Here is a 14,377-nt window from a genome sequence, read left to right as displayed (position 1 = left end):
TGCACAAGAGGTTGGCTGTACAAACAAAGTGCGACTCCAAGACAAGTTTGATTGCAGCTATTTTAACACACAAAGGATGGTTGTGAAAGGCTGTGTCAGTGTTTATGTCATTGTGACTCTCCTCAGCTGTGTCCTTGGCAGCAAAGGACTGGATTTACTGAAGTCAACTATAGCACCAAGGAGTGAGTATAACTAACTACAAATAAACTATAAACGATTTCCCTGCTGTTTGTGCAATGTTTCTTTTATCAATTTACTGACAAGACATTTTAAAATAATTAAAGAGAATAAAATAAGCATGTAGCTCTGTCTAGATGTTTATCAATCTACATTATACAGTATATGCCTGCCACTTTAATAATAATAATTATTATAATAAGAATAAGAATAATTATTATTATAATAGTTGTTATTATTATTATTATTATTATTATTATTATTATACATTTATTTAGTATTATGCCAGTTATCAATAAGCACCACTAATTCAAACTGTTGACATTTAAAATGGTCTACTTACATGTATTGTCTTTTGCCATCAGTGCCTCCATCCACACCTGAAGTCCATTGCCGGTGCTCTGCCTATCCCAACCAGACTCTCTGTTCCTTGGTTGAGCCTCAGCAAGTTGTTCCAACACATTACATCATCACCTATAGGTAAACCTTCAACAGAAAACAGCAATAGTGAAGTTACTTAGGTCAGTGTACAGCATTAACCTGTTTTATTATAACCACTTGAACCCTATATAGCATCCCTATTCTGGGGGGAACATTCGCATAAAAAAGCGAATCTATAAGCTCACGATGCGTCTCTTTGTGACTCGCTGTTGTGAGCGATTTTCTGGAAGGAAACTTGGTATAGAGGGAAATAAGAAAGGAACACAGGCCACTCATGTCCAGTTTACTAAGTATAGAATCTTACTTACAGTAGGCTATACTGTACGTACAAATTGTACAAAATGAAAATTCAGTGTACAAAATTAACAAAACTATACTGTGTGTGTGTGTGTGTGTGTGTGTGTGTGTGTGTGTGTGTGCACGTGCGCACGTGCGTCTGTTGGTATGCGTATGTCAGTGAAAGACATAGACCATCAGTCACCAAGCAGTGCAACTTCACCCCAAATGGCTCCTCATCCTCTGCACTGAACTCAAATTCTACATCCTCATCTGGCCAGGTAGGATACAAGATTATTTATGATGTTAAGTGTCCTTATAGAAACAATTCACATTTCCCTTTTGAAAGCTGCTATATTGACTGTTATTATCTGGACTTTCATTATCCTACTTGTAAAAATGCGCTGTGCCTCAGAGGTCTTGCATGGTACACCACACAGCATTTCAAGTCAAATCATCTTAATGAAATTGAAAATTCCTCATGGGTGATATATTATGACACATTCACTTTATTCTACAATGCAGGTTTAATATTTTTCAGTAGGTAGGAGCAGCTACATCCTCCCGGTTGGGGCACCTCACTGTGCCATTAGGGTGCAATAGTATAATATAGGCGACAGAAATGTGGAGGGTTCTTGCCCTATAGCTGCATGGTGGCCCTCCTAGTGCGGCACCTGTCAGCACAGCAGGGATTGTTGGTTGGGAGGAGTTGGACGAAGGCACTGCGTCCTCCCGGTGGGGGCAGATGAGCAAGTAGGGCACAACAGCAGTGATAACACTGAAAATGTGTGTTTGGAGGAATTCATTGGCCTACTCTTAAATTGGGAGAAAAAGGTGGCTAAATAAAATGTGAATATTTCAAGTCCAATGATAGAGTTGGGTCTGGAGTCAGTGTATCATCATTGTTTGCCCATCCCACTGCATGTCCTGCAGGTAATGAACTGCCACCTGGAGGATCTGAAGCTTCTCACCGACTACATCATCAACGTCACAGCCGTGAACTCTCTGGGAAGCAGTTCCAACTTCACAAGCTTTATGTTGGAGGATATTGGTGAGATCCAGAGTTCCATTATGTAGCTAGCCTATTCATAATAGTAATACTCCTTCTTTATGCAGATATAGTAGGATAGGGGACATACTCTCTGTGAAGTGAAGTATATTGTAATTTAGTTCAGATAATACAAACATACAGTGTATTTTTTGAAACAATATTGTGCTACAGTGCTAGTTATAGGACAATGGTAACATTGGTTTTGTTTCATCTGTGTATGTCTCTCTCTCTCTCTCTCTCTCTCTCTCTCTCTCTCTTTCCTCTCTCTCACTTCCTCCCTCTGTTTCTCTGTGTGTTTGCAGTGAAACCAGACCCTCCAGTGGACATGCGGGTTTCCCCTCTGGGTTTCAAGAAGTTGTTAGTGGAATGGGCCCCTCCCCCCACTTGGTCCAACCTTGATATCTTCCCCTTAAAATACCAGATTCAGTACCAGTGGGAAACCAGGAGCACCAAACGCACTGTTCAAGTAAGACTATATCCAATATGCACTGTGAACTAAATGGGGTCCATTTGGTGCGATTTGCTCATGCTCAAGAGTTACTCTTAGTTACTACTAAAGCAAAGTTAATGTGGTTAATTCAAATTAAACAAAAACTAAAATAATGACTCAAACCATTTTAGAAAACGTCAAGAAAAAAACAAAAAGTGAAGCTGAATTGAAACTAAGAGTTTAACTAATATAACTATAATTAATTATTATTTGTGTTAGTTTGTTGACTATGATTATAATAGAAAAATAAAGAGAATCCTCAAGTAGGCCTGAGGACCACCAGATCAAAGTGAACTATCAATACATCTCCACCAATATTAAGTAACAATACAAGACCTGTACTGAGAGTGTATGTGACTTTTTGACACACTGATGTAGGCCTACATATAGACATATTAATAAAATAGAATAAACTTGAAAACTAAACAAAAACTAATTGTGAATAATATTAATTAAAAATAAAGCAGAACTAAAACTGGTAACACCTAAAGCAGAGCAAAGTCTATTTGAAAAACATAACCCATTAAGCATTTTATACAATATTATTAAATGATTAGGATTGTCACTGCCTGTGCCCTATACACAGTAGACTAATTAGGAACTTAGCTTGCACACACTACACAGCTACCTGCTTCCAAAAGCAACAGCATCAAACTGGCGTCTGGCTGGGAGGCTGGGAAGTATATATATATATGTTTAGTACTAGTAGTGTTTGTGTTGCATGCTTCTTTACATACAGTAGGCTACTTCTGACAAAAACACCACAAAGAAACATGTGTGAAGAAGTTGAATTTATTGGGGTTTTCTATTACTTTATTGAGTCAGAAACATGAATTTATTGTTAGTGCTATCAATTATGTTGATTGGAAGGTGCCAAGTACTGTGGAGGAGGAGGGGTGTTTGTTTCATGGGTTACTTACAACACAGCTAATTTTAATAATATGGTGAGTGATTTTATTGGCACTTGAAATATGTATTTGGAATTTGTTTTGTAAAACGTTGTAATAGTGTAAGTAGATAATGCTGTATTTTTAGTTGACTGAATGACCAATTACTAATTGTGTTTTGGTATGGTCCACTTGCTATATATTGGAGGCTGGAACGTTTGCTCTGTTTTGGCCTGGGCTAACAAGCAGAGCACACTAGCCAAGGGTCTTTTGTCCAGTCTTATTTTGTATTTTTTGTATTAAGTAATTTTGTCCGGGGCCTGCTGCAGGTGAATTAAAAAAACAAAAGTGCATCCTTGGATTTTTATCATTTTTTTGGAAGCCATAGGGCCGATTCATACTCTTATTTTAGAGCCGAATAAAAGTCGGTTCGGCTCTGTAGAGCCTACAATGTGACGTCATTTGAGGTTTGGGGGGGTGGGGGGGTACCGTCCTAAAGTCGGCTCTTCGGTGCTACTGAAAAAATGTGCTACTGAAAAACAATCGGCTTCTGACGAGCCGAAATCATTTCGGCACTACAGCGCTGAAACAGCGGTAAAATAGGAGTATGAATCGGCCCTTAGCCATCAGCCAACTGTTGCAAGGATTATATATAACACTTTATTGTACCCAGACATGCTCAGAGATGTCTTAAGATGTGATGAAAATGTTCTGAAAAACAAGTTAATTACAACTAGAGAAACACATGGATAAGGATGCCTGTGACAATTTAAAGAAGGAGGGGGGTTGTTTGTTATGTGGCACTCTGATATGTTTGCACGCACGCACGCATGCACACACGCACACACGCACACAGACAGGACAATGGATATTGTCTTTTATCCTTAAAAGTACAAATAGGCTATGATTATGCATATGCATTTTGTCATTAAAGAAGATGTCCATCGATGTATTGATGCATTTAAAGTATTACTGTGTTTGCAATGTGGGAATCAATTCTATGTGTAAATTAAAAGATTTAGCAGAATTACTGTGATTGTTATTGAAGGTTTTTTTGTTTTCTGTCCTCCACAGCTGGGACCATATGAGAATAGCAGGGTGGAGCTGAAAGGACTGAGCACAGACAGGACCTACATGGTCCAGGTGTGTTCCATGGAGCTGCTGGGCCTGGGAGAGTGCAGCAGTTGGAGCAAAGCTGTTAAAGTCACCATACCAAAGCAGGAGTAGAGAAGTGGTTCTCCCATGGACCCCCATAACTCTGAGAGTATGAATGAAAAACTCTTTCGTATCATTCTCAGGGTAAGGGGGGTCCATTTGGAACCCCCTCAAGGAATCCTGAGGGTCCCTGGACCCCACCTTGAGAGCTGCTGCCCTAGAGACTTGTGTTTTAAACTAGCAATGTGTGGTGTAAAAGTACACTACACTACACCATTATTGAGTTATATGAGCCATAAGTATACTCCTGGTTAAATATTACTCAATACTAAGTGAAAGTTGCTTAGTAAGAATTGTACTTGAGTTACAGATACTGAAAGTATTTGCTTTTAAAATACTCAAGTATTCAAAAGTAAAGAAATATATATTTTAATATTTTTAGATCGATTGTTTTCACAATGCAGTTACAGAATGTGGTAACTTGGTGAAACCACTGACTTGCTTGCAGATCCACAAAGCCCAGTGAAATGCTATTAAAAGTGTCAGGATCTAGGACATTACTGAGGAACTGTATGTTATGGAAAAACTAACATTTATACTTACAGACTACAAGAGGATAAGTTCTATAAAAAGTGGGAAAAGTGGGATCTCTTCTTTCAGCCTTGTGATAATGTATGAGGATTTCAATGAATGTATCTTGTAATATATATGAATAATGCAGCCTTGTTTTTGTTTTTCTCCTCTTTCTTTTATTGTATTGTCTTTTTTTGTTGTCTTTTCATCAATAAAAATTAAGTGAAAAAAACAAAACGTCAGCATACAGAAACCAATCTTTTATTTATTACTTCTATAGTACTGTCCACTCAAACGAGGTGAACAGGCCTCTAGTGGTGACAGGAGAGAATTCTGTGGCAAATCCCATTTTAGAAAAATAAGAAAATGCAACTTAAAAGTAATGAGTAACAACAACCTCCATAAATTGTAATTATCTTTTAAATAATAGTGGACGAATAGTTCCAAAAAGTAAAGTAAAGTGTGTATACTTGAAAAATGTAAGTACATTGTTACTGTCCACCATGCACTGGCGAAAGTGAGCAACTGTTTTCCGTGGATGGTTTGTTATTTTCAATGCACTAATGACAAAGTGAAAAACATGCATTATTTGCATACATTCTATCATTATGATCACGTTATATTTCTTCATAATACTGTTCAGACCGCCGGACGGTCTATTTACTTGTGTTGTGTATCTATCTATAAATGCACCAAGTCTCTAGACTGTACGTACGTACTGTATTATATACATGCATGTGTAGTGTACGTCTGTAATCCACATAACAAGAGAACCGTTCGCCCCACTGACTTCAAATTCGATACACGCGTTCCACACCCCCACAGTGAGTGCAGTGCCCGGTGTCGAGTCCGTCGGATAGCCGGTTGTCCAGAACCACCACAAAAGCCTCTGCCCGGGCTCTGGGCCTGATCACCCCTATATCTCCATATATAGAGCTGGCCTGTTCTGACATCACACATAGACTCTATATTTGGGCATGCCTGACAAAGAACTCCATATATGGGCATAAAAGGGACACAGACATAATAACTGGATGGGGCATGCATTTCCAACATGCATCGTTCCAAGTAGGCCATTGCCCAACGTTCACCACTCTAGTCTTCAATAATGTGAAAAAATTAAATACGACTTTTATGACCAAAGCCAGACTTTCTATATCCATACATTAAATATACATTAACCACATGTCCATATTCTGGGAAATAGAATAATAGGTGAACATTTAGGAAAAATAAAAGATCTACAAGCTGCCATTGTGACGCATTGTGAGCTTGTACCGTAGAACTGCTATTATTGGTAAAGAGATCTGGTGTAGAGGGAAAAGGAGGGGGCCATGGAGTACTAGTAGTATAATGGTGTTTAAGTGGTTCACGTTAGTTTATCCATTTGTAACTCAGAGACTCTATGTAACCAAATAACCCTTATGAATCATTTGTACACTGAGACAGTGGTTCCAAAACTTTGTAGACCCAAAAGAGAGATGTTTGCCTGGGATCCAAACTAGTGAAGATAGTGGATCTACAAGCTCACAACGAGTTACTTCGTGCTGCGTTGTGAGATTGTAGATCTTCTATTTTTACAAACTTCTTAAACGTTTTTATTTTTTATAATATATTTATGGATATATTTTTATATTTTTATCTTCTGGTTTTATTTATGAAATATAAATAACATTATAAAATGTCGGAACTTCTTTAAATTGATGAAAAGTTGTGATTTTTTATTTTGTTTAAACCTTTTTAAATCAAATTTAGACACGCAACCCATAAATAAACGCTGTGACCCGACCCACTGTTTGTGTGTGTGTGTGTGTGTGTGTGTGTGTGTGTGTGCGCATGCGCGCGCGGTGTGTACACATTGTCAGTCGATGAAATCCACCACCAGTGGAGTGACAAACTCAGTGTGGCGTATGCCCAGGGTGAAGGAGGGCGCCTTGGGGAGGTGCAAGTGGACCTTCTCCGGGCTGTGGGTTCCAGGTCCGGGGATGCGTGGGGTGTAACTGGGCCTCTTGGTTCGGCCCTGCATGGAGAAGGAAGGCTGGCGATGGAGGAAGACGTCGGGTTCGGTGCTGTTGTATTGGCCCGGTCCAGGGGTCCCTGCCAGGTCCTCAGACGGCCCCCCGAAACTCCTCCGGGCCGAGATGCTGTAGCAGGCGCTGGACGGCTTATTTGGAACCTTCGGGCCAAGCACGCTGGGGAGGCTGTACCTGATAGCGGGTGGTGGATGGGAGGGGCAAGTGGATTTTAAATTGTCTCGGGTGATTTTGGAAGAGCTTTGTTCTTCCGCAACTTGGGGGACTTCTCCTTTAAGTTTTTGATAAGCAAAGCATATTTAGTCATTACAGTACAGAAGTCTTAGTGTTTCTAAAGTGTGGCTGTAGCCGAAGAGATTATTATCCTCTGATCACTGACTATATTACAGGGTATTGTCTTCTTAGTCTATGTACTGCAACAGATCTGACTATATCCTCTCTCTCTCTCTCTCTCTCTCTGTCTCTCCCCCCCCCCCTTCATTTTGTCTCAAATTTTGTCTCAAATCATTTATTTCAATATTTTTCTCATCTTTGTGTAAATTGAGTTTATCATGCAGCTGCACACACACACACACACACACACACACACACACACACACACACACACACACACACACACACACACACACACACACACACACACACACACACACACACACACACACACACACACACACTACCTGTTGGGTGCAGGTACAGCATCCACAGCACGATATCGAGTGCGGGTGCTCATGGTGTAGGAGGGTGGTCTGCGGTGAGCGTTGAGAGGTGGGGCCTTCTCTGGACTGTAAGCCCCCGGCCCCGGAGTCTGAAACTGATCCGCTTCACAAAGAAGCACACACATGCATATCATTATTAGCTGGAGAATGTGGATGCTTTTTGTTTTGTGTTTTCTTTGCCATCTTTATTCTTTATTCTTTATGCCATCTTTATGCTGCTCTCCTCTCCTCTGATTCCTCCCCTCTCCTCTCATACGGCCAAACACAATCTCAACCTTTCTCAGAGAAATCAAATTTCACAGCATTGTTTCACTGTCTGGGGGTGATTTTTGACTGCAATTATGCAGCCAATACTAGTTTCATAATACTTAGTGTTCCTGTTTTGGGCATGTATTATCGGCTAACATAAATAAATACAAATCTGTATGTATTGGGAAATATGTATACACAAAGTACCAATATATTAAATAAAAAAATATTCATAACTGTTAGTTGTATTGCAATAATAATATGTTGTTGGAATTGACACCAGTGTGCCTCAGCACACCGTTTTCAGATTCAGATACGGCATTGGACCCAAAGGAAATCTGGCATCGGTTGGGCTCTAGAGAACATAGTAATTGACTGCAGTCTTTCCGAGTCCACACATGGCTCTCACCTGCCCGCTTCCCCCTGCCTTGTATGGAGTAGGACGGGGTTTGCACGCGGCCAAACCGGGTCACATTTCCACCAACATGGTACCGAGGCCCTGGGCTGGAGTCCACAGAGACCACTGTAGAACACAGAGTGTTAGATACCTTACGCCGGGTCCATTTTGGTTACATCGTCACTATGTGAATATATTCAGTGGGTTTAAAATAATAGATTTAACTCACTGGCACTGCTCATGCGAGTGTGGAAGGTGTAGGCAGGGCTACTGGGTTTGGTGACATCATGGTTGATGTAGCCTACAGTTGGTGGCAGGCCATAGCGACCGGGGCCTGGACCTATAACAATCAGGAGGACCAACAACCAAAATGAGGGATTATATATATCAGTGGTTTTCAACCCTTTTCATATCAAGGTCCATTATTACTTGCGCAAGCAGAGCGCGCAAGTAATGTTTTCGCCCGGTCTCTTCCGCCGTGACAGCTGTCCCACCATTCGATGTTTATGCAGAAAAACATCAAATCTGTGCCTGTTTTGCTGGGACCAAATGACCACAAATTACCATATTTCTTACGTCATCATTTAGAGCTAGTCATACGTATAAAATAGCAAATTATGCCTGATCTGCTGGGACCAGAGTACGTGGTGTGTATATGTATGACTAGCTCTTAATGATGACGTAAGAAATATGGTCATTTGTGGTCGTTTGGTCCCAGCAAACCAGGCACAGATTTGCTGTTTTCTTGCATAAACATCAAATGGCGGGACAGCTGTCACGGTTTTTGGCGCAAAGTAACCACAGTATACCGCTAATCAACTTACAACTACACACTCTATATAGTATATATGTATACGTATATAGTATATGCCTATATACTATATATATACTATATATAGTATATGCCTATATAGTATATGCCTGCTTTGCTGGGACCAAACGACCACAAATGACCATATCATAGGACTTGCGCGCTCTGCTTGCGCACTAGTTGGCCAATTATGGCCTACTAGTGTGCAACAAGCAAGTATGCACTCGACAGAGTGCAGTTCTAGTTTATTCTGCATTTGAGGGACGGACCACCATTATGACATTTAGCCTCTCAGACCCAAAACTAAAAAATATTTTGTTGTCATTGGATAAGATTTAGTCTACAATTCCATTATTTTGGCAAATGTTGATCAAAATAACAATTCTTCTACATTGAAGAATTGTGTAGACGTCTTGTAAATGAAGTAATGTAGGTGTTTAACAATAATTTAACTCAAGAGTTAAATCTATAGGGGTCTATTTGGTTACCAACTCTCCATCATTTAGCGGACCACTGATTGAAAACCACTGATATAGGCCTATATATATATACACAGGGGTAAGAAAACATGCTCCATATAATAATTGCAAAGACTCAATTGCTCAATCCTAAACCAAACAAACAAACAAACAACAAAATCAACAATGTCAAGGACAGCAATCCCAATTATGATTGGGCGTGCTAGTCTGGACGATTGGAATACATTAATTTCCAGGAAGTAATGTGCACACATCACATCATCCCTTGGCCCTACTGTTTATCCAGTAATGACTTCCACATGGTTGTGTTTCCTTATGTGTTTTCTATGGTTATGCATAATAACCTTCTAATCCTATTTGATTGGAACTGGATTCTAAACAAAGTGGAACTTTCAAACAGGTTGTGAAACACTACTGCACGGTTGTTTAGAGCCAAGACATAATAACGCAATCATATGCACGTGGATGTATCCAAACACATACTGCATGCGCACACACACGCACGCACGCACGCACGCACACACACGCACACACACACACACACGCACTCTCACACACACACACACACACACAACACACACACACACACACACGCACGCACGCACGCACGCACTCACACGCACGCACGCACGCACGCACGCACGCACACACACACACACACACACACACACACAAACAAACACACACACACACACACACACACACACACACACACACACACACGCTACTTTAACTAACCTCTCTCTCTACCAGAGATTATGGGACGTCTCTTGACCACCCCTTCCATAACCTGTCAGCCTATTTCTTTCTTCTTTCTCTCTTCGCTCCTGTCACTTTGGGTACATCCTCCTCTTTCTTCTTTCTCTCTTCGCTCCTGTCACTTTGGGTCACCTCCTCCTCCCGTGTAGCTCTCGCCAGAGTAAAAGAAGAAAAAAAACTCAATCTCCTGGGCTGAATTATACATGATCACAAGGTAAGGAAACCTTATCTCCTCCGAAGCCCCAGTGACGCCCGAGTCCGCTCGTCACCTCCTCTTCTGAAGGTCCCCACAAGACAAAAGGTTTTCACACCGCTGATCACAAGGTACAGATTGAGATTGAAGAAAATAAGTGGGGCCTCTGGAGACTCACAAAGACATAGAAAGAAGAGCTGCTTCTGGTGGGGGGATTTTAACACCGGAGAGGAAAATGTTGGTCAACACAATTCACTCTTCACAAAAGTGAATTAAGATAAAATGTTAAGATACACAAAGGAGGTGCTTTCATTGAGGGAAACAGGGAGTCCAGCATGTAAAACACTTGCTTCATGTTCTCAACTGATCACTGCAACATTAATCATGTAAGTGTTACATGTAATTTAACTCATTTGTCATCCAATGCTTTGGGTTTGGGTTACTACAGTGGATATGTTGTAACTAGAACTACTAGTCATTCAATCGCCTACGCCGTATTATTAACAATGAAAGAACTTGCACTCTTTAAGTGATGCTGTTTTGATTCTTGACAAGCCGAGCTTTGTCGTCATGATAATACAATCATGAGAGATTTCTCTATGAATTGGATAGAATAAAACCTCCCATGATTTTTTTGTTTATCTAAACATTTCTGTTATAATAGCAGTTTTAGTAAAATATTCCATATACTGTAGTAGATGTCTACAAGTAATCTCAGTCTGCCTGAAACATTGTAGGCCTAAAGGTCTGAGGATGACCTTTCAGCGAGGTTTCCAGGGAAGGAGATTTGTGATGGTCTTACACATTGTCCTAATTCTATCCCTAAAGAGAGAGGTAACTAAAGCCTTGTGTGTGGAACCCTGACCAAGAACAAAATTACCCTGGCTGGTTAAATATTAACCAACAGTGACTCTGAATGGTGACCGCCTTAGTAACTGGACTCGGGCTGTGTCATCAACGGGGGACAGACTCATACACAGCCAAGCACTGACTGTAAACACATTCACCAGATTGGGTTACCTTCATCTCCAGTGAGAGAAAGCAGTGGGTAGCAGAAGACATGTTTGAGGATGTAAGTCACTGATGTGATACCACGTGCATATTTTGGGGTGTGTCGACTCGGGACTTACTAGGGAAAAGGATGTTTCAATAGACAGTAACTATGTCTTTAATCTTCAGGAAAGGTCAAAGAAATTACCTCAGAATAAGGGGTCTTGAGGTGATGAAGACTGCAATTTGAGCAAAATGGAAGAATCTGATGGGTGAATATGAAGCCATTTCTAAATGTTCAGGTCTCTGATGACAGCATTGTCAACTGTACAACCATTACAAGCATGTTGTTGTTTCAAGTGAATCCTTGACCTAAAGATACGTGGTATTATTGTCAATAATGGAGGACTGAGGGTTACAGTATTTTATGTTCATTCTCCTTCAGGGAAACTTGTATCGTATACACACATACAGCATGGCACATTATGTTACATAGATACTGTACACATGCTCCACAGGGATGTCAAGTCTTCTACTGTTGCAATTAAAATCCAATTAAAATCCAATACTGGAATAGCAGGTTTGCAGTCATTAACCCTTAATCTGTTAATAACAGGGAAATTGAAGGGTGGATGCAAGTGACATGCCTATTGTTAACACAAGTCATGTCATTTTGGCAGGTAAATTGTTGTTTAAAAAATATGGTTTACCCACATTATACTTATTCATTCTACTCTGGGATGTTTTCACTTTTGAAACAATGTTGTTTGGGGTCCAATGTTGTTTGGCACAGCAACGCCGGTCCTTGTGAGGTGCCAGCCAACGGGATAAACACTAATAACAAATATATAGCTGCACACTCGGAGAGACAAGCTTTCGGAAGGAGGCAGCTTGTCTGTATAAAATGTTGGTCTTGTCTCTGTGACCACAATAAAACATTTGGCATTGGCAGCTACGAGTGTACGGCTAAACGTTTTTTTTTGTTATTATTACTATCACCAAATCAAACACCAAGTTAAAACGTTGATGCTCATATCTCTGAATTTCACAGAAGAGGTACAGTCTCAGAGATATGTGAAGATACATGACATATGCGATGCCCTATCCCTCATAAAGAATGCAGACATACCGTAATTATTTTTCCCATGTCCACTGGACATGGGAAAGTGTGCACGGTACACAGTGGTCAATACATTTCCAATCTTTTGAAATGATCATTTTATAAAGAACATCAGTCAATAGCATTTCAGTCATTTACATTTTTACTAACTAAACATAACTTAGAAATAAAACATAACTTTACACATTTTTGTTTTTAAATATGCCAGTACAGTTCAGTACAAAAATAAAGGCAGTGAAATGTCTCCTTACACAAACAACATAATTTCATCAGTCGCATACTGTTACTCAAAAGCAAATAAATCCTGGGGTGCTAAGCAACCACTCAGCTGTGTGTTCGACATATATATCAAGTTTGAGATTACAAATACAGCTAAGATGTTTTTTAGGGGGATCAAGAATACAGTGAAAGGTAAAGCTTCAAATTGGTGTCGATGCCTGCAGCATCTCCTCAATAGTCAATAAAATAACCACTAGATGGCGCTTTGGATCCATTCCCTTAGTTTTGAGTCACCAGTCACCACAAGGTCTTCAGAGTGGAGTGGAGTGGGCGGGGGTTCCAGAGTCAAGAACACAGTCATGGAGAACATCCAGGACACTTTTAGAACACCTCTCCAACACTTCTATAGAATGCACCTTGTGCGTCTAACCCTATTCGCCTTGAAAAGCTGCTTTCATGGTCTTTACACATGTCAGAGTCATGCGCGCTGACAACAGGCACGCCTTGATGTAATAATACATCTGTGGTATTGGTTATTCCATTCCAACGAGGACCAGGTGGAGACTAAAGAAAAACATTGGATAAAACGGCTCCTAAGAAAGCAGAGCGGTCCATGTGTTATTCTCCTGTGCAATGATTCTTTGATGTCCAGGACACATTCCCAAGCCACACCAATTGCACCATGTCAGGTTAAATAGTGCTCATATTGTCTAAAACAGGTGCATATTGGCGCATACAGCAAAAACATAAAAAATCCCTTAGTTTGTCTTTGCGTGTCCTCAAATGTCCACGAAGAGTCCATATTCAAGACCTTCCAGAGTCTTTGTAAATCACTCCAACAAAAATAAGCTCTTTCTCTCTTTCTCTCTCTCTCTCACACACACATACGCACGCACACACACAGGCAAACACACACATTACACTCACATCTCTTGTCTTGATTTGGATACTTCTTGTATAAAGTAGTGTGTGCTATGACTTATCCCCTTGGAGTACCTAAACGAAAGACAAAGTATATTAGATATCATTGCCACGCAAACATCTTTAAAAGAGATTTCTTTAGTGTATGTGTGCGTATATAATATATATTTGAACGTGTCCTGTCGTGTGCATACCTGTGTGTGTGTGTGTGTGTATGTGTGTGTGTGTGTGTGTGTGTGTGTGTGTGTGTGTGTGTGTGTGTGTGTTAGTGTTATGAGCTGAGTTTTCCTTTGTCTTGCCGTCTGGATGAGAGGGCTTGCTTATGCTGTTCTCTTTTAAGCCTTTCAGATTCGGAAATTAATATATTATACATGCCCATGCTACATTTTGGATATACGATTATGTTGGACACACCAGACTTCTGAAGTCCTATTCAG

The 14,377-nt window shown here is 40.4% G+C and overlaps 3 protein-coding genes across 4 annotated transcripts in view; 1 reads left to right on the top strand and 2 right to left on the bottom strand.

The window, feature by feature from the left end:
- Window positions 1-1,091: 1,091 nt before the first annotated feature.
- Window positions 1,092-4,631, top strand: ebi3 (Epstein-Barr virus induced 3). The gene is made up of 4 exons (XM_083792224.1): window positions 1,092-1,175; window positions 1,828-1,945; window positions 2,248-2,411; window positions 4,397-4,631. The coding sequence occupies exons 2-4, from the start codon at window positions 1,831-1,833 to the stop codon at window positions 4,547-4,549; spliced, it is 432 nt and encodes a 143-aa protein (XP_083648350.1). The 5' UTR covers window positions 1,092-1,175; window positions 1,828-1,830; the 3' UTR covers window positions 4,550-4,631.
- A 2,280-nt stretch (window positions 4,632-6,911) lies between these two features.
- Window positions 6,912-10,683, bottom strand: odf3l2a (outer dense fiber of sperm tails 3-like 2a; the record flags this gene model as incomplete). Its single annotated transcript, XM_083792139.1, has 6 exons — window positions 10,620-10,683; window positions 10,477-10,571; window positions 8,678-8,788; window positions 8,461-8,574; window positions 7,764-7,905; window positions 6,912-7,257 (listed from the first exon to the last, which is right to left on the bottom strand). Exons 2-6 carry the CDS (start codon window positions 10,523-10,525, stop codon window positions 6,912-6,914), a joined length of 762 nt encoding a protein of 253 aa, XP_083648265.1. The 5' UTR covers window positions 10,526-10,571; window positions 10,620-10,683.
- A 1,406-nt stretch (window positions 10,684-12,089) lies between these two features.
- The window catches only part of crlf1a (cytokine receptor-like factor 1a), a 21,026-nt gene continuing 18,738 nt past the window's right edge, over window positions 12,090-14,377 (bottom strand). For both annotated transcript variants that reach the window (XM_083792105.1, XM_083792104.1), the window contains exon 9: window positions 12,090-14,015. In XM_083792105.1, coding sequence (XP_083648231.1) covers window positions 13,999-14,015 — 17 coding nt within the window. In that variant the 3' untranslated portion in view covers window positions 12,090-13,998. The remainder of the gene's footprint in view (window positions 14,016-14,377) is intronic.

Source organism: Protomyctophum parallelum (assembly GCF_964188405.1).
Source record: "Protomyctophum parallelum genome assembly, chromosome: 20".
In the NCBI taxonomy this organism is placed as follows: Eukaryota; Metazoa; Chordata; class Actinopteri; order Myctophiformes; family Myctophidae; genus Protomyctophum; species Protomyctophum parallelum.
The sequence above is the reverse complement of the archived record's forward strand: the minus strand, read 5'-3'. Positions and strand labels throughout refer to the sequence as shown.